At 47.7% G+C, this 26,253-nt stretch overlaps 1 protein-coding gene across 1 annotated transcript in view; it reads right to left on the bottom strand.

The window, feature by feature from the left end:
• Positions 1-19,116: 19,116 nt before the first annotated feature.
• Positions 19,117-26,253, bottom strand: part of CEP72 (centrosomal protein 72) — a 38,110-nt gene continuing 30,973 nt past the window's right edge. The window contains exons 9-11 of the mRNA XM_056857860.1: positions 24,547-24,673; positions 20,052-20,163; positions 19,117-19,273 (exon numbers count right to left, since the gene is read on the bottom strand). Coding sequence (XP_056713838.1) covers positions 19,117-19,273; positions 20,052-20,163; positions 24,547-24,673 — 396 coding nt within the window. The remainder of the gene's footprint in view (positions 19,274-20,051; positions 20,164-24,546; positions 24,674-26,253) is intronic.

Raw genomic sequence — 26,253 nt, 5'->3', positions numbered from 1 at the left:
AAAAACCAACTCTTCTTCTTCCTCTTCTTCCACCCAAATTATCAGACAGAAATACTGACAGTTTAAATTCTCTGCTTGATTTGGGTCCCCCCTTAAAAATGTTTTGATTCTTTGTATCAGTCTACTAACATGTCCATTCCAAAAATTAAAAAGAAAGCAAATGATTCTCTGATTCACTGTACTGGATATCAGGTACAATTCCAAGGTTCACTTACGCCAACGCAGAACACAGACAAGATAAAACAGAGGCTGGTTGATTTCAGTGCTGTCAGCTGCTGAGCTTCCGTGCGGCTGAGTCTTCAGCAGAATTGCCCCAATCTAAACCCGTCGATTTCAGTGGGCTTAGACTGGAGTAACTGCATAAAATTATACTGCTGTGTTGAAATGTTGCCTCGGGGTGTGTGTGTGTGTGTATCTAATTTTATGCTGCCAAAAAGGAGGCAATATACCAGCATACCATAGAGTGACAACAGTTCAGCTTGTTGGATGATCTTTACATCTTTCTTTCATGTAGAGTAGATTATACACCATTGTATTGATGATAGATCGAGAAAAATAATGGCTGAGATTTTAGACGTCTGTTTGCCAGCGGATGAGTGTTCAGCTTTGCTTCCTTTTAGAACCAAGTTTGGGCATTTGATTTATTAGCTTTTGGCTACTGTCACTGCCACTTCCTGTGGCCAGACCGCCTGTAAACGAAAGAACGGACTGCTTCCAGTACTGTCGGCTGTTTTAGTCACATCGCCTGGGCAATGGCCTTTGTTCCATGGCTGAGCCGATGGTCCACCTTCCCCTCTGCAGCTTCTCTAGCCCCGACAGTTTGTGGAGGCTTCTCTTCCAAGGGACAGCCACACGTCCTTCAGTCCGCACTTCAGAAGGGAATCCAAGAAGAATGTAGTTAACCCCTGAAGTTAAGCACTACCTTTTTGAGCTTCTGAACATTGTTTAAAATATCAGGACCGAGCAGAAGGAAATCTGCACAGCCCGGGGAATGTTTTTGCAGGGTAGCAGCTTTGGAGGTTACCTGATGCCAGGATTGCTGGCATTGCAATATTTATCCTGGCAAGGTGTGCTCCCCCTGCTTTATTGGAACAGTTTGTTCCAATGAGGGCAGGTATTTTTCTCCTGCTCTGTTTGCCAGCTGCATGCCAACTGCATTGAGTATGGGCAATAGCACAGCTCCGTGCTTTGATGGGGGAAGTCACCATGGAGTTGAATCGGTCCCCTTGGGCTTTGCACATGAGGCTCAAGTGTGGGTAGGTTTATGTGGGCGGGGGGGAGCTCATTTTTTAAACACCGAACAGAAACTTCAAAATCCGATTGGATTCAAATGTGACCCCGGCCCTCTATTATTTGTGAAGGGGGGCGGGAATAAGCACATCAGAGCAGGATTCAGCCCTTAAGCCAACTGTATTGGTTTCCAATGTCCAACCTTAAGTTAGTGTCCAGCCAGAGACAGTGGCTATCCCAGAATAATTGAGGGCATGGGTGTACTACAATCTGGCGACAGGAATATGATAGAATTGTCTTCCTCCAGTCCATTAATCCAAATCACAGTCTGTGTGCCAACTTTGATCTTGGAATATTTTACCTTTCTCTACTGCCTTCCCTGAACCCTTCTCTTGAATGATGTAGTGGTTAAGAGCAGTGGTTTAAAGCAGTGGACTCTAATCTGGAGAACTGGGTTGGCTTCCCCACTCCTACACATGAAGCCAGCTGGGTGACCTTGGGCTAGTCACAGCTCTCATCCCCACCCGCCTCACAGGTGTCTGTTGTGGGGAGGGGAAAGGAAGGTGATTGTAAGCCGGTTTGAGTCTCCCTTAAGTGGTAGAGAAAGTCGGCATACAAAAACCAACTCTTCTTCTTTAAAGAAGCGTTCAAGCACAAAACATCCTTGTAAATAAATACACAGTAATGCCTACCTTCGTCTTCTCTGTTACCATCAGCCCCCCCTTTAAATTTGCACTAAGGGGAAAAATGTGAAGTGGTTCTTCAAATGTGAATATAGTAGAGATCAATATCTGTAGATTTTTTAGCTATTTTACAACAGTAATATGTTTACAACTTTTCTTGCTGGTTTAATAAAATCACTTTAAGCACACAATGTTTTATACTGTATGTGAAACGCAGTTCACTCCAAAGTATTTCCCTTTTGAATCAAACATGTTTTATTTACAGTGCTTCTAGTGCACCCGCATGGAGTGCCATGTGCACAGGGAATGTCTCTCCTCTTTTCTGTGACCTAGAAAATGTTACCTTTGCCAGAATGCAAAGCATTACACCACTGAGAAAATGGTAGGGGTCGTCTCTGAGTGCAGAGCCCCTGAGTTTTGGATTGTGCAGCTGGGTATCTTTTAATTCATTGCCACACAGTTTAAGGAACCCTGCCCAGCTGATCTGCTTCCCAGTGTGGTATAGTGGTTAAGAGTGGTGGACTCTAATCTGGGGAACGGGTTTGATTCCCTACTCCTCCACACGTGAGCGGCAGATGCTAATCTGGTGAACTGGGTTGGCTTCTCCACTCCTCCACATGAAGCCTGCTGAGTGACCTTGGGCTAGTCACAGTTCTCTCTAAACTCTCTCAGCCCCACCTACCTCACAAGGTGTCTGTTGTGGGGAGGGGAAGGGAAGGAGCTTGTAAGCCAGTTTGATTCTCCTTTTAAAAAAGGTAGAGAAAATTGGCATATAAAAACCAGCTCTTCTTCTTCCTCTTCTCCTCCTCCTCCTCTTGCTCTCCAGTAGGGCACCAGTATACACTGAGGTTAAGACCTTGCTGTCCTTCCAAAAATATTTCCAGTGTGTACAGTTTCCCTAAAGTGTTTTATATATATATCAGGTGTAGAACAGGGTGGGTACCTCAGAGCCTGCGGGCTGCTTCCAGCCTGCAAGAATGTGCCTAGCAACTACACTGTGAGTTGGAAGGAAAGCCAGGGAGGACATTTTTAGGGGAAGAAGCTTGGCAGGCTGGATTTGGCTGAGAACCCTTCCTTGCCTAATCCTGACTTCAACACCATCAACACCATTATTGTCTACACTTCACTGGTGGAGGCTGTTCAAAGTCTTTCCAAAGAGGTCTTTCCCAGTCCTGAAGCCCAGGATCCTTTTTATGTGCGGAGGCCGAGAACTTAAGCTGGGCCCTTCTGCATGTGCAGCTCAACAAGGGTTCCCCGCATGGATCACATCTCAACAATGTTTTTCCTTGGTAGTCAACATGACTCATCTGAAGCCCCCTCACGAGATTATTTCAGAAATGTCTTTGAAGTTTCAACTCTGATTTCCTTCCTTGGTTTCTGGTTTTGTGGAGAGCAGCATTTTGTATTGTATAAGAAATTTTAAAAAAATCATTTTCTTTGTGAGGGTGTTGTTAAAACCTTTGGAGTCTCTTCCTTCTCTTCCTTGTATCTTGTTTCAAAGCCTTACGGTGGTCCAGGTGCAGCTATGAAGGGCATCTCTGTGTGTCATTGTCTTTGCAGTTGTGTACAATTGTGTTCTGCCTTTGTAGATCTAGGAGCAACTGACTCAACCTTTGTGATCTGGAGGAAATTGTAATGTGTCAGTGGTAGGCATGTGGTCCTGCATGCTCTTCTGGCCTTGCATGAGCGGCACATAGCTCCTCTGTTTCTGTAAACTTGGCTTGTGGTGGTGCTTCTTCTAAGCGTTGTGAGAAGTTACTAACCATTGTTAGTAGTGATATCTAAAAAGTAGTCTGTCAATGCGTGCGTATATGTGTATGTGCTACTTGCATTACCCTCACATGGGTGCTAATCCAAAACGAATTAATACTGCCTGACAAAGCATAGCCACATTCACGGTGCTATAAGTCAGCTGAGACTTAACAGCACTTTCCACCAACAACAACCAGTGTGGTAATGTAGGGAGCAACCTTGTATGGATCTCCATCCAACTCCTTTAGTTCTCCAAGTACTGTACCTCTGCCCACTGTTTTTTTTCTACCATGTATTGAAGCTTGGGAGGTGGAATGGAAGCTGTCACTGGGTAAGAATGCGAGGCCAGAATATCATGTCTGTTTTCCCAAAGGGAGCAACGTTTTGCTTGGGGAAGGAGAAGCCATAATCATTCCTGAGGTCTGTGGCTTTTATCCTAGGAGCTGCGAGTTGAGTTCTGCTCCCTCAGCAGGTCTTTCACACCACAGCCCCTGGGGTGACATGTTGTGGGGAGCGGCAGCTGGGGCAAGGGAGTTGGCAGGAGTTGGAGACCCACTCCCGTGGGCTTGTGTCTCACTGGATCCAAGACTTTGGCTTCCGACTTTTTCCAGCATCAGGCAGCCAGCTGTTGTATTTAGCCATTGTCGGCCGATCTTTCCCAGGAGTCACGCCAGCATTTGCCAAAAAGTAGGTGTTGCAGCTTACTAAGCCTTCTGGACCGGTGGGGGCCGTTAAGTCATAGAACAGCAATTTCAGCATATTTCCGAGTTCGGGGGATCTTACAAAAGTATCCAAGCCATATCTGTTTGAAACAACATAAACAAGGAATGTGTTAAACTGGTTCTGCCGCTTCCCCTATGGACCCATTAACATGTTTGGTGTGCCTGTTTTACCAAAGCTGGCTTTCTGTGGTTCACATCCGAATCAGTATCTATGCTGTAAGCAGCAGGTTGCCCATGCCCATTTAAATCTTTCTAAACAACAGCATGTTGAGCTGGATTGTTGCTGGTGGTCGGGTGTGTATGATCTGCAGATGGTTAACTGGGGATCAGGTCATACATCCAGCTATTGGTCCCCCCACCCCCATGGATTGGATGCCAAATATTCTAAAACCTGCTGCATGGTCAGGGCCATTTACTTGCAACAGCCAAGGTGTGGGTTTCACATCAGGCTAGAAAGACAGACATTTGCAACATCTCTACAATACACGGAAGGCTACTGCTATAACAAGTACAGATGAGAATTAGGCTTTAACTCCACCCCTTCCCCCCACCCAAGCTGGAGGCATTACCTTAGACATGCAAACCCTACTCTTCTAGCACTGAATATACAAAACCTGTTCACTACCTAAGAGGTGGAAAAGTATATTTCCATTGTTGGCGCTTGAGAAGCAGTCATCCAAGGAGAAAGTGGGGCGGATTTGCTCAGATGGGTTAGATTTACTGTCTGTTTTATGAGCAGGGTCACTTAAGAAGATATGAAATGAGACAGCTTGGGAAGATTAGTTAGTGATTCCTTTCTTTGTGGTAAATCTGTACTGATGCAAAATTGGCAGGTCATGGAATTGATTCAGCACAAGTCTGGAGGGCCATAAATATGGCAGGTGAAGCTGCAAGATATTGCAATCGCGCCTCTTGTATAGAGATCCGCTCAACAGTTTTCTAAAAATGTCAGCTTGTCATGGAAACAGGCCTAGAGTCGACTTTCTTTCAACTTTTCCTTCTTGACCACTTCCTCTAGCCAATCTTAATGCTGCTTACGTACTTGAGTTAGGACTGAAAGGTTACATTCGAAATTGCCTCAACCTGCACAAGGATTTGTGGATCATGGCCAACATCTCTGAATTCCTATGACATGGTTGGACTTGAAGGAACGGATTCTTAATGCAGTCTGTGCATTCTTGTAAAAAGTATTTTTAGGATTTAAGAATTCAACTCCTAATGGAAACCAAATAACCTGGGAGAGGGGCAGGATTTAGGTTTCTTTAAAAGAACGAGATCAAAAGGCTGTTATGGTTGCATTTCAATGGCTATCTAAAGCTTGTTTGATTCGGGCTTAGTTAATAATTGGAGGTACTGGCACTTCCTATGGTCAAGCTCTATGGGCTTAATATCCATTTTTAAAGATGGGGATTGTGAAAATGGTATCAGGTGACTGGTTTGTAAACCTGTCCCACATACGCAAAAACATAAAGTTGCCTTATATTTAATCGGTCCACTGGTCCATCAGGGCCAATATTGTCTATTCAGACTGACAGTGGCTCTACAGAGTCTAGGTGGAGGTCTTTCACATCACCTGCTACCTGATCCTTTTACCTGGAGATGGTAGGGATTGAACCTGGGACCTTCTGCATGCCAAGCAGAGGCTCTACCACTGAGCCACAGCCCTCTACCACCTTCTTTTGTATCTGAGTTCTGAGCCGAAGAAGACTGCAGCAGCATAGGGGGAATATGCTTTCTAGTACTCAGCCATAGGTATATGTGTTACTGCAGTGATTTCCAGCCGATGTTGCAAATCCTTGGGTTCCTTCAATGAGAAAATCAGTGATGCAGAAAGACAGCTGTCCTTCAGTACCCACCTAACCCCTGCGAGCCAGAGATACAGGTGTGCTGGATACGTTCCAAGCCACACGGGGTGAATGTGAGGCTGTGGGTGGGGCCCAGCATCCAACAGGAACTGATGTTGCACCCTTGAACATTCCCCAGAGACTTCTGTGGATCACGGGTGGTTCAGTTCGGAATGGGGTCCCTGAAAGTCAGTCCGTGATTTGAAAGGCACGGGGCTGGAGAGCGATGGGCAAATTAGCCTATCCTTGCTGGAAGTTCAGTATATCCACCATTGTTAAGATCAACAGGAACACTATATATTTATACTAAAAACTATTTTTGACAAATATTCATCATGACCTTTTTTGTCCATGTTATTCTTTGGCCTCTTTCTTTTCTTTCTTGGCTGTTTTGAGCAAACACCTCAGCTTTGGCTCTCCTCTTTTTTTGGTCTTGCGCATGTAAGTGTAGCACATGCCAAGATGTGTAGCACAATGGCATCATTCAGTGACTCATGGTGGAGAGATGGGACTTTCTCCTATCTCATCTTCCCTAGAATGCGGGACAGCAGGGGAAAGTGCTGACTTGGCTTCTGTCTCCCTTGTTCTTTTGATGTCTTTGGTTTTGTTGTTTTCTACAAAAGCCGTGTGCTTTGACGATCACCTAGTATTAAGAAGCAAAAATCTCATAGCCAGTAACATTCTGAGCAGAATGGGCACAATCTTGAGCAAGTTATTCCTCCCGACTGAAGCTTCAGCCCTGAGAATTCTTGTCTAGGAGTAAGACTCATGGAGATGATCAGTGCACCTTAGTTTTGAGTTGGGCCTGCTACCCATTCCACCAAAATAAATTCAACCTTAAGTTACTTCCATGGCTTCCAGTGGGACTTCATTGCAGTTCACTTTTGCCAACTTGTAGCCCCCTCCCTGAGAGTTTAAGATTGTGAAAAGCCTACACTTACTTTAACCTTGAAAATGAAGTTGCGTCTCCAGGTGAGTCATTGAGAATTTTAAAGTATTTTCACTCGATTGGAAGCGTAGATTTACCTGAACCGCAAAAGAAAACAGATGGTTTAAACTACTGATGAAAAGGGAGCCGGACATTTGGCTGCTGCTCCAGTAGTATCCTGGCTAATAAATTTAACAGTGAAACGGGAGGCCCAGTGAAGGATCGCCTTTCCTGTTCAGGGGGCACCTTGACCTGTTCTGATCCCATGTGTTTATTTTTTTTAATTAATTTAAACAACTAGTATTAAATCTTTACACAAATTTTTTTAAAAAAACTTGAACGGGGATAATGATACTAGTTGTACTAGACTTTTTCAGGAAAATGAAACATTTATATGTGTGTGTGTGTATGTATATGTGTGTATATATATATATATGCAATATATTTTTACACATTTTATTAATGCTTGAAACTTATTTAATATGTTATCACTTTATCAGTGTGAAGATTGAAAGTGACTGTGCTCTGGATGTTGAAAATTGCAATTTGTCTTGTCTTAAAAATGACCCTAATTGTGGGAAGCTGTTTCTGTTGAGTCAGCGTTTTGGATCCTTTAGAAATGTTTCCAGGTGCTGTCCAAATCATGCTGTAAGAGCTTGGCTTGAAAAGGCTTCTGTCATTTCTTACTTGCAAGCTTTCTCTAATGTGGATTATTGAAGCTGACTGCATAGAATTGTATCTTAAGATGGTAAAGTGATCAATAAATGTGTTAATATAGTTGTTTTCGTGTGATCTTAATTTTATATCAACATATAAAAGCAGTTCATGCAAACTGTTCACTTGGCTGTCTGTTTTGAATGGTCAAGGCAATTTTTCATGCAGGGCTGAATACAGCATAAGAACATAAAAAGAGCCCTGCTGGATCAGACCAGTGGTCCATCTAGTCTAGCATCCTGTCTCACACAGGACAACCAGTTTGTCTGGAGATTCAGCAGCAGGGCCTGGTACTGGTATTCAGAGGTTGACTGCCTCTGAACATGGAGGTTCCATTTAGTCACCGTGGCTAGTAGACACAGATAGACCTATCCTCCGTGAATCTGTCTAATCCCCTTTTAAAGCTGTCTATGCCTGTGGCCATCAATACATGCTCTGGCAGTGAACTGCACTTTTTAACCACTCGCTGTGTAAAGAAGTATTTCCTTTTGTCTATCCTTAATCTCCTGCCCATCAGAGGCAGAAAAAGTTCTCTTGATCAACTCTCTCCACCCCGTGCATGAATTTATAAAATTCTATCATGTCCCCGCTTAGTCATCGCTTTCTAAACTGAAAAGTCCTAGACTCTTCAGCCTTTCCTTCTAGGGAAGCCCTTCTTCATTCACCAGAAGCCCTGTCCAGTTGGGACAAGACGACATTTTGTGGGATGTGATCACCACAAGCATGGAGGCTGAGGATTGCCACAGCTCATCCTTGTTTTTGAGCTTCTTATGAACACATGAAGCAGCCTTATACTGAATCAGACCCTTGGTCCATCAAAGTCAGTGTTGTCTACTCAGACCAGCAGCGACTCTCCAGGGTCTCAGGTAGAGGTCTTTCACATCACCTACTTGCCTAGTCCCTTTACCTGGAGAGGATGGGGATTGAACAGGGGACCTTCTGCATGCCAAGCAGACGCTCTACCACTGAGCCACGGCCCGTTCTCTGCCTTTACATTGCCAAGTGTCCCTCACTACTCAGAGCAAGTGCTGGGAGTAGCGCTTTACCTGGGTTGGTTCCCTTTGGAGGAGAGAGCACTGGAGGCTTGTGATGTCTTTTGTGGCTGACACCCTGCATCAGATATCCAGGGAGAGAGCCTGCACCCCAATTCACTGCAGTGTCTGTCTTTCCAGCACTGACCCAACTGTTTCTTCTCTGGCAAACAAGCAGCTACCTTCTCCCTTCAGCTAGAAGAGGGCTCACCATGCCCGGATGGGCACGAAACCAGGGCCACCGCTCCGAAGCGGAGGCTGCAGGCGGAGGCCGATGAAAATGGCGCGAAGAAAGCGCGCCAATCCAAGATGGCTGCCGCAACTCCCAGTTCAGCCCAAAAAGGTTTCAAGGGTAAGAAGGCTACCTGTGATGCAGGCTCCAGAGGAGATCATGCCACAGGAGCGGAGCTTGGTAACGTTGGTGCCTCCTTTTCTCTTTTCTCACCTGTGGGGGAGGGGTGGAAAGCCACAGCATGGTTGCGCTTTTATGTCAGGCCCTTAGAGAGGAATTTGCACAGTTTGGTGGCCCTTCCAGGGGGAGACAATCCGACTCTAGGGATTCATCGCCGGTTTCCATGTATTCTACCCAGTCAGGCTCAGAACATGGGGCTCCAATCATCCCTGGCCCACTAAAGCGGCTAGAAAGGCGGCAGTACCATCTAGTAGCAAGGCAAGGTCCCCTTCCCCCTCATCTAGAGACAGTGAGAAGGAGGAGGGGGAGTTCTCCTCTGGAGAGGAATCTACTGGAGGGTGCTCAAAAGACCAAGATCAACAGACTCGCCTCTTTGCTGGGGAGGACTATCAGTCCCTATTGATTAAGGTGATGGCTGCCTTGGACCTCCAGGAAGACGTGGAGACAGAGGCGGTTAAAAGCAAGTCTAAGTTTAGAGGCACTAAGGAGTTCACTAGGCTGAAGACTCACTCTCGATCAGTGCCCTTCCCAGAATATTTCGAAGACCTCTTAAAGGCAGAATGGGATAAACCCATCTCAAACAAACAGCGCCCCGCAGCAGTTAAGAAAATGTATAACTTAGAACCGTGGGCAATGTCCCTACTGCAGACACCCTTAGTAGAAGCTCCTGTGGCTGCCCTGCAGTCGGCCAACCTCCTCTCAGAGGGGTGGGCAACATAAAGGATCCAGTGGACAGAAAAATTGATTTTGCATGCAAGAGAGCACATGAGGCCTCTGCCTTATCCATACAGGCTTCAGCCACTACCACTCTATTTGCACGTGCCTCCATCATGTGGATTAGAAAGCTAATTGACTTGCTCCCACAGGAGAACAAGAGAGTGCTGAATGGCCTTGGTAGGCTTTTGAAGGCAATAAATTTTATGGCTGATGCTACACTTGACTCAATGATGCTTTCTGCCAGGGCTCTGGCTGCTTCTTCTGTTTCTAGGTGGGCCTCATGGATTAGACCCTTTTCAGCTGACTACGGTTCCAAGTCCATCCTGCTGAACTACCCCTTCGAAGAAGGACGGTTGTTTGGGTCAAGGCTTGATGACATCCTTATCGAGATAAGAAGAAGGCCTTGCCTAAGTACATCAGGAAGGAAGGTAAGGGATCTTATTCTTCTTCCTTTTGGCCCTTTCGCTCCTCGCACACATTGGCTCGTTCCAGACCCGATGGAAGACGAGGCAACTGGAACTCCGGCCAAGGTTCCTTCCGCAGGGGATCTAGATTCCACAGGGAGGGGACAAAGCCAGCAGATTCGGAGAGAAGTCTGGTAAACAATGACTTCAGGTACAGTCCAGTAGGGGGAAGACTTCAGCTATTTTCCAGTATTTGGGACTCTGTTCGCCCAGACTCCTGGGTGAGAAGAATTGATCAAGAGGGTTACATGCTGGAATTTCAGAGGTCACCCCCAGACTGATTCCTAGCATCACCCATGCCATCAAAACTAAACAAGGTGACTCGGACTACAGTGGCTATAAATCATCTTCTGGAAATAAGGGCAATCAAACCTGTACCTTCCTCAGAGCAGTGCACTGGGGTCTATTCTATTTTCTTCACCGTTCCGAAGAAAAATGGGGACTGGCATGCCATTCTAAATCTGAAACACGTGAACAGATACATTCGGCTCAAGCACTTCAGGATGGAGACTCTCCGGTCCATAGTGGAAGCACTTCGTCGCAAGGTGTTCCTGACGTCTATAGACCTGACAGAAGAGTATTTACACATCGCAATTCATCAAATGCATCGCAGGTTCCTCCGTTTTGCCCACAATCAACAGCACTTCCAGTTTCGAACCCTCCCGTTTGGTCTTTCATCTGCTCCGAAGGTCTTTTCGAAGGTCCTGGTGACTCTGGTGGCCCACCTGAGGAGGGGATCCACATATTCCCCTATCTCGACGACATCTTAGTGAGTGCCCTGTCAGAGCAACTGTCAATTCAACATACAGCAAGAGTCATTCAGAGCGCCATGGATTTTTGATAAACCGGAGCAAGAGCAACCTCATCCCCTCTCAATCAATTGGTCACCTGGGAGTAATCATTGACACGTCTCAGAACATCCACCATTGTGGATCTGGCCCAGAAGATCATTGCCTCCAAATCTTCAGGCCTTTCGATACTGGTAAGACTGCAGGGCCTGATGGTCGCCTGTATTGGTGTAGTCCCATGGGCACGGCTACACATGAGAGAGCTCCAGCGGTTTCTGAAGCCGTACCAGGTCCAGATCAGTCAAAAGAGGAATCCACGTATCATCCTCCCTGTCTCGGTGAAGGTCAGCCTACCATCCTAGCCAGGGCTCAGACCTATCTACAGGAATCAGTGACGCAGATCTTTACCGATGCCAGCCTGGAGGGCTGGGGAGCCACATACCTCCAACACATGACACAGGGTGTATGGTCCCAGAAGGAAAAACACCTGCACATAAATGTGCTGGAACTGAGGGCGATCCGGACAGCCCTCCTTGTTTTCAGCCCAAGAATAAAAAAACACCATGTGTTGCTGAGAATGGACAACGTCTCAGCAAAGGCCCACATAAACAAACAGGGAGGGTCTCATTCCTTGTCCCTCCACGCGGAGGCAAGAATCATCTTAAATTGGGCAGAGAAACATCTGGCATCCATCAGAACGGAACATATCAAGGGCAGTCTAAACACTCAGGCAGACTGGTTAAACCGTCAGCAGGTAGACGAAGGGGAATGGTCCCTGAAGAGAGAGATCTTTCTTCAGATAGTGGAGAGGTTCGGTCAGCCAGTGATGGACTTGTTCGCCTCAGGAAGCAATCACCAAACCCCAAATTTTCTCTCAAGGTTCTACCACCCGAAGGCCGAAGGGGTAGACACCCTGGAGTCAACCTGGCCGACAGGGCTTCTTTACACCTTCCCCCCTCTTCCAATAATACCCAAGGTGCTTCGGAAGGTTCGATGGGAGAAGGCCCTTGTCATCTTCATAGCTCCGCAGTGAAGGACCCTTTTCCTGGCTGCCCTCAGTTTCAAGGTGAAAACCTTGGAGGTTAATATAGGGTTGCCAACCTCCAGGTAGTGGCTGGAGATCTCCCACTATTACAACTGACCTCCAGGTGACAGAGATCAGCTCACCTGGAGAAAATGGCTGCTTTGGAAGCTAGTCTTTGGCATTGTATCCCACTGAGATCCTTCCCCTTCCCAAACCCCACCCTCCTTAGTCTCCACCCCCCAAATCTCCAGGCATTTCCCAACCTGGAGCTGGCAACCCTAGGTTAACAGAGCCTTGCAATTCTCAATGGCTCTTTGTAAAAGGTCTTATACCTCAGGAGGGTCTTGTGGTTTTTAGTTGGGGTTGTTTGGGCCTCTTCAGCCCCTGTATTTTTTGGAGAGTTGCTGAAATATGTGGAGTTTCCTGTGCTTGTTAGTTGTGTTCGGAGGCAACAAGCAGGCTTAAGGTCTGCTGAACTTCATTTGACGATTCAGCACAGTAGCCTCAGTCCACCATCTAGCTGCAGTCCCTCAGCACTGACACTGCACCCGGGGATTTCGGCACAGGTGCTGTTTCAAGCAGAGCCAGGGCTTGCTGTTGCCTTCTCCGTGGGGAGCTCAGAATTGATAAAGCAGCATGCTTTTTGGAGGCAAGCCTGAGCAGTTCGCCTCTCCTCTTGGTTCCATGGTTGCCTTCTTGAACCATCAGTGATGGTTTGGTGCTCCTTGGCTGTTCCTGTTTTTAATATTGATAGACCTGCACCTCGAAGCCCAATCTTTTTGTAGGCAATTTCCCCATGGCAGTTTCATATATGTCCACACACCTTCCTTCCTCCCAGGAAATGCCACTGGCTCTACCCAGGGTCCCCCATCTCACTGCTGCTTCTGGGAGAGACCTCCTATTTCAACTGGGTTCAGACTGTCTCTGGAGTCACTCTTATGTGACACCATTTATAGTGAAAGCCAGTGTTGTATAGTGGATAGAGCGTTGGGCTAAGATCTGAGAGACTCAGGTTCAAATGCCTTTATGTCTGAAAACTTGCTTGTGACCTTGGGCTCATTGTTTTCTCTCAACCTGACCTGCCTTGTGGGGTTCCAGGGAGTAAGATGGGGTAAAATACACTCTATACCCAACTTTTCAAAGGACAACTTATGTTTCTACTCAAAACATGTGTCCCACGGGACAAAGTCTTTGACATGCAAACTCTAATTATTAGCTGATATTGCAGCCTCTACGAGTCCTTTAGCAAATATATGTTTGATTCTCCTAGTCATCTCTATTGCTGTTGATAACACGTGGATTAAATACCCCTTCATCTCTACTTTAGCCACTGTGGAGTGTGAGTGCTGTAAATTGTTACCCCTGGTGGGAAGCAGAATTTCTCTGCCACACTTTCCCTTTAAGTTGCCAATCAACAGGTCAGTATGGCCCTTTTACTATTCCCTTGGGAGCTTGACACACCATGTCTCACAGCCTATGCCAGTGGTGTACATGACAAATCTGTTCCTTTAATCTGGGTCAGTCTTTTTATACTGCCCTAGCCCATGCTAGGAATTAGTTTTGAAAATAAAAAAGAAATAATTGGTTGTTATGGTGACTCCACAGGTAAAAAAAGTAAAGGCAGTCCCCTGTGCAAGCACCAGGTCATTACTGACCCATGGGGTGATGTCACATCACAACATTCACTAGGCAGACTATGCTTACGGGGTGGTTTGCCATCACCTTCCCCAGTTGTCTACACAGATGCTATAAATTCTTTAGTCCAGTTGGACAACACTCTATAGGGAGTAGCAGTCTTGCTGCTGGATCCTTAAGAGCTACCTCTTTCTCCCGCTACTTCAAATAACGTGTCTCAGGGCTGTGCACGTTTTTTCCATGTGCGGGTTGCCAGGTTCCATCCTTGGCATCTCCTACTGAAAAAATCTCTGGCAATTGGATTTGTCAAAAATCCTTTAAATCCATACATATCTCCTCTATGGTGACATGCTTTACAAGAGAAAGTAAACATTCTGTGGTCTGTCGTGTTGTCCACCAGAGAGCCAGCATGGTGGTGTGATTAAGAGAGGTGGTTTGGAGCAGTGGACTCTAATCTGGAGAACTGGGTTTAATTCCCCACTCCTACACAAGTGGTAGACTCTAATCTGGTGAACCGGGTTGGTTTCCCCACTACTACACATGAAGCCAGCTGGGTGACCTTGGCCTAGTCAGTTTTCTTCGAGCCCTCTCAGCCCCACCTACCTCACAGGGTGTCTGTTGTGGGGAGGAGAAGGAAAGGGTGATTGTAAGGTAGATTGATTCTTCCTTATGTGGTAGAGAAAGTTGGCATATAAAAATCAACTTCAACATTTCCTAGTTTTTTGTACACCTGTCACTTTGTGGGCTCAGATACAAGTTCTTCCCCACCTCTCCTCTAAGGGGAGGTCACCTGCTTTCCCATTAATTAGTTCAGTACTATCCCTAGGACAGAAAAAGAGTGCTATTTTGAATTGTTCTTATGTGTTAAGGAGGGCATATCCTATGTTTGGCCTTCAACTTGGGCCATTTGGTTAGTGGTTCCAAAGAGCATCTCGGAACCGATGGGGAGGGAGAATGTGATCGGTGCCACTGAGGCTCAGATTGGTGACCCAACTGAGACCGAGGAGGAAGACTTGGGAAGGCCCTCCAGTCCCACAATTGGTATGGTTGGGCTCTCGGTTGCTAAGAGAGCCTTTTCCCAAAATTCAGCCTTTAACTTAGAAGTATGTTCTGTTCTGGCCTCTGCAGTAAAGCCCTGGCAGATCTTACATAATGCGGAGGCGTTATGGGTCTCTCCTAGACAGCGCACACACAATTAATGTTCATCAGTTTGAGTCATTTTTGCACTGCATTTTAGTTCACGTCTTGAAGAGAGCCCTTTGGGCCATGGCTACCTCAGCAAAAGTAAAGTTCTGCTACCCACCGCACAACAGTGGGTGGGGGGAACGTACGGAGTAGATCTATGACACCATGAGATGACACCATGAGAGATCCAGACCCCATTTCTCCAAGGCTCTACTCCAAGCAGATGGTGAGGATGGCCCAATCCTTGGAAAGTAAGATCACCTTGACGGATCCCAAACCTAGGGATACTGAGTAGACTGCACACAGACTCACCTGGAACTGTAGCCATTCCTTTTTTTTCACCATGCTCTATCATCATTAATACCAGAGGCAATGCAGGCTAAACATCGCCAAGGCGCCCTTTCTACCCTTGCTGGCAAAAAGGACAGGAAGTCTGATGCTATCAGCTGTTAAGCCTATCCTTCTGCAGCCCTGAACCTTAGAATACCAACTAACAGGTGACAATGGGGGGTGGAGGCTATCAGCTTTTCCTATGGGAAGAACTTGCTGCTTATTTAGACCTTTTACTGGATGACAAGAAATCGTTGGCAACATTAATCCAAATGGAAGCCATTAGCTTGTCCAAGCAACAGATAAATGCGGGGCGCCATGCAGCAGATACATCTACTAGCCTCCTCAATAGTCCTCAGAAGACATTCTTGGCTCCACCCTGTAGCACATTATGGAGACCCATAATAGGGGTGACTTTGTTCTTCTCTTCTGGGACAGATGAATTCTGGTCCCAGATCAAGAAAAAACGACAAATGGAGCATTCTTTTTGAATCACATCTGGATCTACCCCACAGAACAAACAACGTAGCCAATAGATTTCAACTCTATCAGAGAGATCAGAGGCCTTATCTGCCTCAGCAATCACACACGAATCCTGCTCAAAGGCCATATCCACAGGCCACCCAACTTAACATGGGTAGAGGCAGAGGTCGCCCTAAGCCACCAGTGCACCAACCTTTGTCGACAGATCCCTCCTAGGGTCAAAAATCTTTCTGACTATCTCAGATAAGGGTGGCTTCCCCTGCCAGGTTTTCAGTCTGAGTGCTGCTGTATCACCTCGAATGCCTGGATATTCTCTATTGTCAGAAAAGGTTATCAGAGTTGAGATATCTACCTCCCTTGCAAACAGCTACATCAACCATTGATAACTCTTTTTCTGAATTGTACTCGGAGATGCAGTCGTTATTGGATAAGGGTGCAGTTCAGAGAGCACCAACACCTGTCTGCACAGATGGGTTTTATTCAAGATTTTTTTCTGGTAAACAAAAAGGACGGAGGACAATGTTCCATTTTGGAGCTTAGAAGATTAAATCATTTCCTCACAGTTAGTTTCCTATGATTGCATTGCCTACAGTTTTACAGTTTCTTATATTATTGGTTCTGTTTAAGATTTGCAAGATGCTTGTTTTCCTGTGCACACCATAGAAAATACCTACGTTTTAACTGTAACTGGGAAATGTTTCAATATGCAGCTCTCCCATTTGGTTTTGCTTCTGTATCTCTGTCTTCACAAAATGCATGTCTGTGGTGGTAGCCCACCTTAGATCACAGGGGTATGTTATCTACCCTTACTTAGATGATTGGCTCTTAGTGGTCCAGATAGCAGAACACTTGCAGCTGAATTTAACACTGACCAGATATCTCCACCTCTCAGAGACTTGGGAAAAAGTTTACTTGGAACATTTTACACTGACCACCTTCAGGATCCATATTTACCACATAGTTCCCTTTGGACGCTCGGCTGACAATCTCGTAGGGTCCTTCCCAGGCAACTTCCAGTTTTCTCTTCCTTCTTAGGTGCACTTTTTGCAGCAATATCAGCCTCTCATACCTTAGTCGAGGGTAAGTCAGGTTTTTCTCATAAGTCCCCTCGGATGTTCCTTAAAGGCTTAAATAATTCTATGCCCCTAGAACACCTATAGTCCCCCAGCGGTCCTTGTCAGCAGTGCTGCCCCAGCTAATGCTTTCGCCTTCTGACCCATTAGCAACATGTTTGGTATCTCATTTGATGCTGGTGGTCTTTTTCGTGGCCATTACCTCCTTCAGAAGGGTTGGGGAATTAGCAGCCCTCAGGGCAGACCAACCCTTTATTAAATTTCATGAGAATAAACTTTTTGCCGAAAATTATACCTAAGTTTCATTTAGGACAGGATCTAGAACTCCCAGAGTTCTCCCCTAAGCCCACCTCACCATCAGAAAAGGACATTATGCCCACGGGATGTTAAAAAGGCAATGCTGTTTTACTTGAACAGAACAAAGATATTTTGAAAAGTGAAACTGATGTTTGTTGGCTTCTATGGCCCCTCGAAAGGTAGAGCCGCGTCCTCTCAGACATTGTCAAGAAGGATGGTTTCCTCCATAAAGTTATGTGATGAACAGGCTGGACTGGCGTGCCCCCTTAATATACGGGATCATTCCACCAGAGCACAGTCCACTTCAGCTATCATTCGGGGTGTCCCCTTACACGACATCTGCAAGTCAGCGACATGGCTGAGGGACACTTATCAGACATTATTCTGTGGACATAAACACAAGAAGGGAGACATCAGTGGGGAAAGCTGTCCTTCATTCTCTCTTTCAACGAGAGCCTCACCCCACCTTCAGGTGAGTTTTCTTGCTGGTCTCCCAGTGTGGGACTCCCAGTGTGGGACCTGTAACTGTTGCTCATTGAGTTGTCTCCTGTGGAGGCACACACTTCCTCCCTCGGGCCCCACTGTGAGCTCTCTTTTGTTTTCTTGTATGGTTTAGCTCTCCATGGCGGCATAGAACTGAGGGAAGGAGGGAGCGCCTCCCTGGAGCACCTGACCCTTTAGGTGGGAAATCAGCCCTGCACACGCTCCGAATTGGGGGGGGGGTCCCTCCTCAGTGCACATAGACTTAGAAATCGCTAAGAAAAAATTCTGATTGGTTGGCCCGCCCCTGCACAATCCCAGTGTGTGCCTGCACAGAAGACCACTCAATGAACAGGTAAGAGCAACTCTGTTTTTCGTCACTGTTAGAATCATGTAGAAAACAAGCTGAAGAGGTAAAGTTTTTTTTAAGAAGAGTTGGTTTTTATATGCCAACTTTCTCTACCACTTAAGGATGATTCAAGCCAGTTTACAATCTCCTTCCCTTCCCCTCCCCACAACAGACACCCTGTGAGGTAGGTGAGGCTGAGAGCTGCTACTAGCCCAAGGTCACCCAGCTGGCTTCATGTGGAGGAGTGGGGAAACAAATCCAGTTCACCAGATTAGCGTCCACCACTCATGTGGAATAGTGGGAAATCAAACCTGGTTCTCCAGAGTAGAGTCCACCACTCCAAACTACCGCTCTTAACCACTACACCACACTGGAATGCATTCAGAAAGGGTTGACCTGATCCACTAAGCATTCTCACATTAAAGAGGCCCTTCCCCTAACACTGCTTGATTTTCCTCACACACAAAATGCACAACCAAGAAGTTCTAGGTCAGTGGGTGTCGCTTGCCTGATACTCCCAGGAGAAATCAAGAGTTTCTTCCAAATACTGAAAATGGTGCAAATAGGTTTTGTCCTGGTAAGCCAGATGTAGTGCTAAATTTTTGTAACTTGTGCGCGCCTGCTCAAAACTGAAGCATATCTGAAAGCATTATCAAGTATCAGAGCTAAAGCTTTGGACCGTAAGTTGGCTCAATGACCAGCCTGGCCTGGATCTGAGAAAGTGAGTGGGGAAAGTCACACTAGGCACAAAATTAACTAGGCCCGGCTCTCTTTAAAAATTGCTATTGTTTGAATCTGCATTACACACACACATTCGTCCCTCTATGGTGAATATTAAAACCCAAGTTAAAGTACTGTACAGTGCAAGACAGGAACAAACAACCACCATATTAAAGATTGGCTTGCTCATGCTGGAAGATGACCCCGAGGGTTACTTGGCCCTTCTGGAAATCAACCCCAGTGAAATTTTGATTCTTAACTCTTGCTGCTGTCTGCCTTGGCAGAAGGAAGTTGCTTCATTGTCATCTTTAACTGATTATAGCTCCAGTGTAGCTCCTCCACTTCAACCTCATGACGCGAACGGGCCTCCTCCAGTTCTCTTAAAAGGCACTCATTGGTAGAAATCAACGTCCTGCCAAAAAATGTCATACATCTAAATATAAATATATATTTAAATGCAATCGGAAATGAAGGGCATGAACCTTTCCCAGTGTTAAGTACAGACAGAGCATGGACTGATCACCTCAGGATACGCTGGAACCCCTCTTCCTCATCCTTGACACACATGCTGCCTCCAGTCCAGAGTAACGGCTGGCAGGCAGGCTGCTGACATGCACCCACCACAGAGATGGATCCATTGGGGCCCATAGCCAGTATTCTGGACATACAGCTTTGCTGAAACTGGAGGCTCTCAACTGCTACGTCATACAGAGAGTTGATTCTTGCAGGGTTTTGGAGGCTGCCTCGCACAAGATCACTGCCCCTCCAAGTGTCCTTCCAAGTGATCTCCTTGTTCACGAACTATACTCACGTGATCGCAGAGATTATACATTATACCCCAAAGGGAAACTGCCCTATGGAGGTGGGAGTGGAAGGCAGGACCGGCTAACTCTTGCCAGGCAGAAGCATTCCAGTGCTTTCCCAAAGGTTGCTTGAAATTTTGGGAAGCTACAGGAGAACATTTGCCAAGGTCAGCAAATCATGGGAATGAATGCATTAACTTGACAGCACTACCCAGGATTCCCCCTTCCCCAGTGTCAAGCAGTTTCTATAAATTTCCCTTTTTGGGTGATAGGAACTAAAAGACCCAAACAAAATTTGCTGGACTGCTCATGGCAAGTTCTACAGAACAGGAAACACTCCCATGTTCCTTGGATGCTCATTCTCCTGAAACTCAATATGACACCTACTTGTGGCTTTCCTGGAGCATCTGGGTGAGCTCCTGCAACTTGTCAAAGTGCTGGAGACGCTGCTTCAAACTGGCGTTCTCCTTGGTTAACAATTGGTTTTGGTTCTGAAGCTCTGAGAGAGAGAAAGAGAGAGAGGCTAGCCTGAGGCTACGAAACAGCCAACGTCATGAACAAGAGAGGCACACAGATTCCCCCACCCCCATGCACGCCTTCGCACTCCCAGTCCTCTTCTGCAGGCCAAGTCAACTGAACGCCGCCAGAGTCACGTGACTGAAAAGACCCCTCCAACTGAACGCCACCAGAGTCACATAACAGAAAGAGGAACCACTCTAACTGAACGCTACCAGAGTCATGTGACTGAAAGGACCCCTCCAACTGAACGCTGCCAGTCACGTGACTGAAAGAGTGACATCGCCAACTGAACGCCACCAGAGTCACGTGACAGAAAGAGGGACCTCTCCAACTGAATGCTGCCAGAGTCATGTGACAGCAAGGATCCCTCCAACAGAATGCTGCCAGTCACGTGACTGAAAAGACCCCTCCAACTGAACGCTACCAGAGTCACGTGACAGAAAGAGGGACCTCTCCAACTGAACGCTTCCAGAGTCAGGTGACTGAAAAGACCCCTCCAACTGAACGCTAACAGAGTCACGTGACAGAAAGAGGGACCTCTCCAACTGAACGCTGCCAGAGTCAGGTGACTGAAAGGACCCCTCCAACTGAACACTATCAGAGTCACGTGAGACAGAGGGACCTCTCCAACTGAACGCCACCAGAGTCACGTGACAGAAAGAGGGACCTTTCCAACTGAACACCACCAGAGTCACATGACAGAAAGAGGGACCTTTCCAACTGAACACCACCAGAGTCACGTGACAGAAAGAGGGACCTCTCCAACTGAACGCTGCCAGAATCATGTAACTGAAAGGACCCCCAACTGAATGCTGCCAGAGTCACGTGACTGAAAGGACCCCTCCAACTGAACGCTGCCAGAGTAATGTGACAGAAAGGACCTCTCCAACTGAACGCTGCCAGTCACGTGACTGAAAGAGTGACATCTCCAACTGAACGCCGCCAGAGTCACGTGACAGAAAGAGGGACCTCTCCAACTGAATGCTGCCAAAGTCATGTGACAGCAAGGATCCCTCCAACAGAACGCTGCCAGTCACGTGACTGAAAAGACCCCTCCAACTGAACGCTAACAGAGTCACGTGACAGAAAGAGGGACCTCTCCAATTGAATGCTGCCAGAGTCACGTGACAGAAAGAGGGACTCCTCCAACTGAACGCCACCAGAGTCAGGTGACAGAAAGAGGGACCTCTCCAACTGAACGCTGCCAGAGTCACGTGACTGAAAGAGGGACCCCTCCAACTGAACGCCATCAGAGTCAGGTGACAGAAAGAGGGACCTCTCCAACTGAACGCTGCCAGAGTCATGTAACTGAAAGGACCCCTCCAACTGAACGCTGCCAGTCACGTGACTGAAAGAGTGACATCGCCAACTGAACGCTGCCAGAGTCACGTGACAGAAAGAGGAACCTCTCTAACTGAACGCGTCACGTGACAGAAAGAGGAACCTCTCTAACTGAACGCTACCAGAGTCACATGACTGAAAGAGGGACCTCTCCAACTGAATGCTGCCTGTCATGTAACTGAAAGGACACCTCCAACTGAACGCTACCAGAGTCACGTGACAGAAAGAGGAACCTCTCCAACTGAATGCTGCCTGTCATGTAACTGAAAGGACACCTCCAACTGAACGCTACCAGAGTCACATGACTGAAAGAGGGACCTCTCCAACTGAATGCTGCCTGTCATGTAACTGAAAGGACACCTCCAACTGAACGCTACCAGAGTCACGTGACAGAAAGAGGAACCTCTCCAACTGAACACTGCCAGTCAGATGACTGAAAGGACCCTTCTACTGAACGCCACCAGAGTCACGTGACAGAAAGAGGAACCTCTCTAACTGAACGCTACAAGAGTCATGTGACTGAAAGGACCCCTCCAACTGAATGCCGCCAGAGTCACATGACAGAAAGAGGGACCTCTCCAACTGAACGCTGCCAGAATCATGTAACTGAAAGGACCCCCAACTGAACGCTGCCAGAGTCACGTGACAGAAAGAGGGACCTCTCCAACTGAACGCTGCCAGAGTAAGGTGACTGAAAGGACCCCTCCTATTGAACGCCACCAGTCACATGACAGAAAGAGGAACCTCTCTAACTGAACGCTACCAGTCATGTGACTGAAGGACCCCTCCAACTGAACACTGCCAGTCACGTGACAGAAAGGACCCCTCCAACTGAACGCTGCCAGAGTCACGTGACTGAAAGGATCCCTCCAACTGAACGCCATGAGTCACATGACAGAAAGAGGGACCTTTCCAACTGAACACCACCAGAGTCACATGACAGAAAGAGGGACCTTTCCAACTGAACGCCACCAGAGTCAGGTGACAGAAAGAGGGACCTCTCCAACTGAACGCTGCCAGAGTCATGTGACTGAAAGGACCCCTCCAACTGAACGCTACCAGAGTCACGTGACAGAAAGAGGGACCTCTCTAACTGAACGCCACCAGTCACGTGACAGAAAGAGGAACCTCTCTAACTGAACGCTACCAGAGTCATGTGACTGAAAGGACCCCTCCAACTGAACGCCGCCAGAGTCACATGACTGAAAGAGGGACCTCTCCAACTGAACGCTACTAGAGTCACGTGACAGAAAGAGGGACCTTCCAACTGAACGCTGCCAGAGTCAGGTGACTGAAAGGACCCCTCCTACTGAACACCACCAGAGTCACATGACAGAAAGAGGGACCTCTCCAACTGAACGCTGCCTGTCATGTAACTGAAAGGACCCCTCCAACTGAACGCTACCAGAGTCACGTGACAGAAAGAGGAACCTCTCTAACTGAACGCTACCAGAGTCATGTGACTGAAAGGACCCCTCCAACTGAACGCTACCAGAGTCACGTGACAGAAAGAGGGACCTCTCTAACTGAACGCCACCAGTCACGTGACAGAAAGAGGAACCTCTCTAACTGAACGCTACCAGAGTCATGTGACTGAAAGGACCCCTCCAACTGAACGCCGCCAGAGTCACATGACTGAAAGAGGGACCTCTCCAACTGAACACTACCAGAGTCACGTGACAGAAAGAGGGACCTTCCAACTGAACGCTGCCAGAGTCAGGTGACTGAAAGGACCCCTCCTACTGAACACCACCAGAGTCACATGACAGAAAGGGGGACCGCTCCAACTGAACGCTGCCTGTCATGTAACTGAAAGGACCCCTCCAACTGAACGCTACCAGAGTCACGTGACAGAAAGAGGAACCTCTCTAACTGAACGCTACCAGAGTCATGTGACTGAAAGGACCCCTCCAACTGAACGCCGCCAGAGTCACATGACAGAAAGAGGGACCTCTCCAACTGAACGCTGCCAGCGTCATGTAACTGAAAGGACCCCTCCAACTGAACGCCACCAGAGTCACGTGACAGAAAGAGGGACCTCTCCAACTGAACGCTGCCAGAGTCAGGTGACTGAAAGGACCCCTCCTACTGAACGCCACAAGAGTCACGTGACAGAAAGGGGGACCTCTCTAACTGAACGCTACCAGAGTCATGTGACTGAAAGGACCCCTCCAACTGAACGCCGCCAGAGTCACATGACTGAAAGAGGGACCTCTCCAACTGAACGCCACCAGGGTCACGTGACAGAAAGAGGGACCTCTCCAACTGAACGCTGCCAGCGTCATGTAACTGAAAGGACCCCTCCAACTGAACGCCGCCAGAGTCACATGACAGAAAGAGGGACCTCTCCAACTGAACGCTGCCAGAGTCAGGTGACTGAAAGGACCCCTCCTACTGAACGCCACAAGAGTCACGTGACAGAAAGGGGGACCTCTCTAACTGAACGCTACCAGAGTCATGTGACTGAAAGGACCCCTCCAACTGAACGCCGCCAGAGTCACATGACAGAAAGAGGGACCTCTCCAACTGAACGCCGCCAGGGTCACGTGACAGAAAGAGGGACCTCTCCAACTGAACGCTGCCAGCGTCATGTAACTGAAAGGACCCCTCCTACTGAACGCCACCAGAGTCACGTGACAGAAAGGGGGACCTCTCCAACTGAACGCTGCCTGTCATGTAACTGAAAGGACCCCTCCAACTGAACGCTACCAGAGTCACGTGACAGAAAGAGGAACCTCTCCAACTGAACACTGCCAGAGTCAGGTGACTGAAAGGACCCCTCCAACTGAACGCCGCCGGAGTCAGGTTACTGAAAGGACCCTTCTACTGAACGCCACCAGAGTCACGTGACAGAAAGAGGGACCTCTCCAACTCAGGGACCTCTCTAACTGAATGCTACCAGTGTCATGTGACAAAAAGAGGGACCTCTCCATTACCAATGGAGTATTATTATTTTTATTAGTAAAGAGGGCCCAGTCTGTACCCCCAAGCCATGGGCTAGCCGAGGATGCTCCAAACTCACTGGTGATCTGTAACCGCTGCGCATTAGCAGCATCCGCACTCTGGGCATTTTTGGTCACTTCAGCCTGACACGCTTTTAGTATTTCATTTTCTTCCAATACCTGATGCAAATGCTCCTTCAAGATATCCTAATGGGGAGAGAGGGACAGAGAAGGGAGTGTGTACACAGCAGGGCATCAAAGATTAATGGAGGTGAGTCGAAGAAGGTCCACTCCTCAGCTCCAAATGGTAGTCCTTCTGTGGCCTGATCCTGTGAGCCCCACTCTGAGGCTACGGTGCCCAGAATCAGGCATAGAAGGCTCTGAGCACTGGCTCCTCAGCTTGGGGGAGGGAGCAGCCCAGCTGCATCCTGGCTGAGCCCCCCATGGAATCCTACAAGGGACAGGCTTGAAGGAGGCAGGAGAGAGACAAGCTCTCCGGTAAAGGGGCAGAAGGGAAGAGATAGCTGGGCCCGGGGGAGACAGACCAATGCAGAAGCGGGAAGAGAAAGAATTAGGGCCACTCCTTGGGAGGCTTGCCAAAATAACACCTGGTCCTGGGCCGGCCAGCTGCTGAGCACAGAACTAGCCGGAAGCGAAGAACGAACATTTTGTGCCTGCGTGACCCAACCTTAGCAGGGGACTGGTGGGAGTGGGCCTGTACACCAGGGAGTGGAGCAGAGAACTCTTCACCTTCCCACCAAAGAGCTGCCACCAAGGAAAGCTGAGCAAGCAGCTGTCAGTCCTCCGGCTGCCAGTGTCCCGGGAGGAGGAGCTCTAAAATTCCCCAGCAGGATCCGGCTGCAGCTCCTGAGCCTTGGTCACAGGTGGCAGCGAGCAGAAGAGGCTCTGGGGATCCTGCAGAAGCAGCAGAAGGCAGCAGCCAGACGCACAGAGCTAGAAGATTTCTCTGGACAGGGCCTTCATCTCTCTTCTGCTTCTGCGCTGGCTGCTGTGCAGCTGAGGCACTTCCATGAGCTACAGTATGCAAACAAATCTGGAGAAATTCGCCCCGGACCCCTGCTGTATGGTTAGAGTTGGGACTATACATGCAGCAGTTCCATGCAAGGATAGGGCAGGGTACTGGCTACAGATTTCAGCTTCCCGAGACTCTCCATTTTCATTTTAACAAGCAGCTGTCTCGGCCTGGAGTCCTCAGCCTTTTTGATCCTGTGGGCACTTTTGGAATTCTAACACAGCATGGTGGGCACAACCACAAAATGGCTGTCATAGAATGGAAGCAGCTTACCTTTAGTCGCACAATAAAGATCCTTGTGCTATGGCGGCAGCTGCTGCCAAAGCAACGTTTTTAAAAATCTGCACAGCTGACCAAATCTCCATTGGGCAATCAGAAGCCTTGCTGGGCAAAAGCCCCACCTCGTTCCTCTCACTTTCTAAAAACATTTGACCAGGAAAGGTGTAGGCAGGCAACATGACGCCCATGGGCACCACGTTGGGGACTCCTAGTCTAGGCCTTATAATGGTCCTGCTTGTTTTAAGTCTCAGAAACCAGAAGGGATCGTTCCACAGACTTTCAGGGGGCTCGCAATGGAACTTTAGAGCTCCTTGTCATCCCCCACCCCCAAGACTGTCAGCAGAGGGACAATGCACAATATTATGGAGAAAAACACCTTGCAAGTAAAGACAAATGATATAAACCTGCACAATTTCATGGTACAGAATCCCACTTTTTCTGTGCAGGGAATTTTCAATCCGCTTGGGGCAGAATT

The sequence above is a fragment of the Euleptes europaea genome, chromosome 11 (genome assembly GCF_029931775.1).
Source record: "Euleptes europaea isolate rEulEur1 chromosome 11, rEulEur1.hap1, whole genome shotgun sequence".
NCBI classification, from domain to species: domain Eukaryota; kingdom Metazoa; phylum Chordata; class Lepidosauria; order Squamata; family Sphaerodactylidae; genus Euleptes; species Euleptes europaea.
The sequence above is the reverse complement of the archived record's forward strand: the minus strand, read 5'-3'. Positions and strand labels throughout refer to the sequence as shown.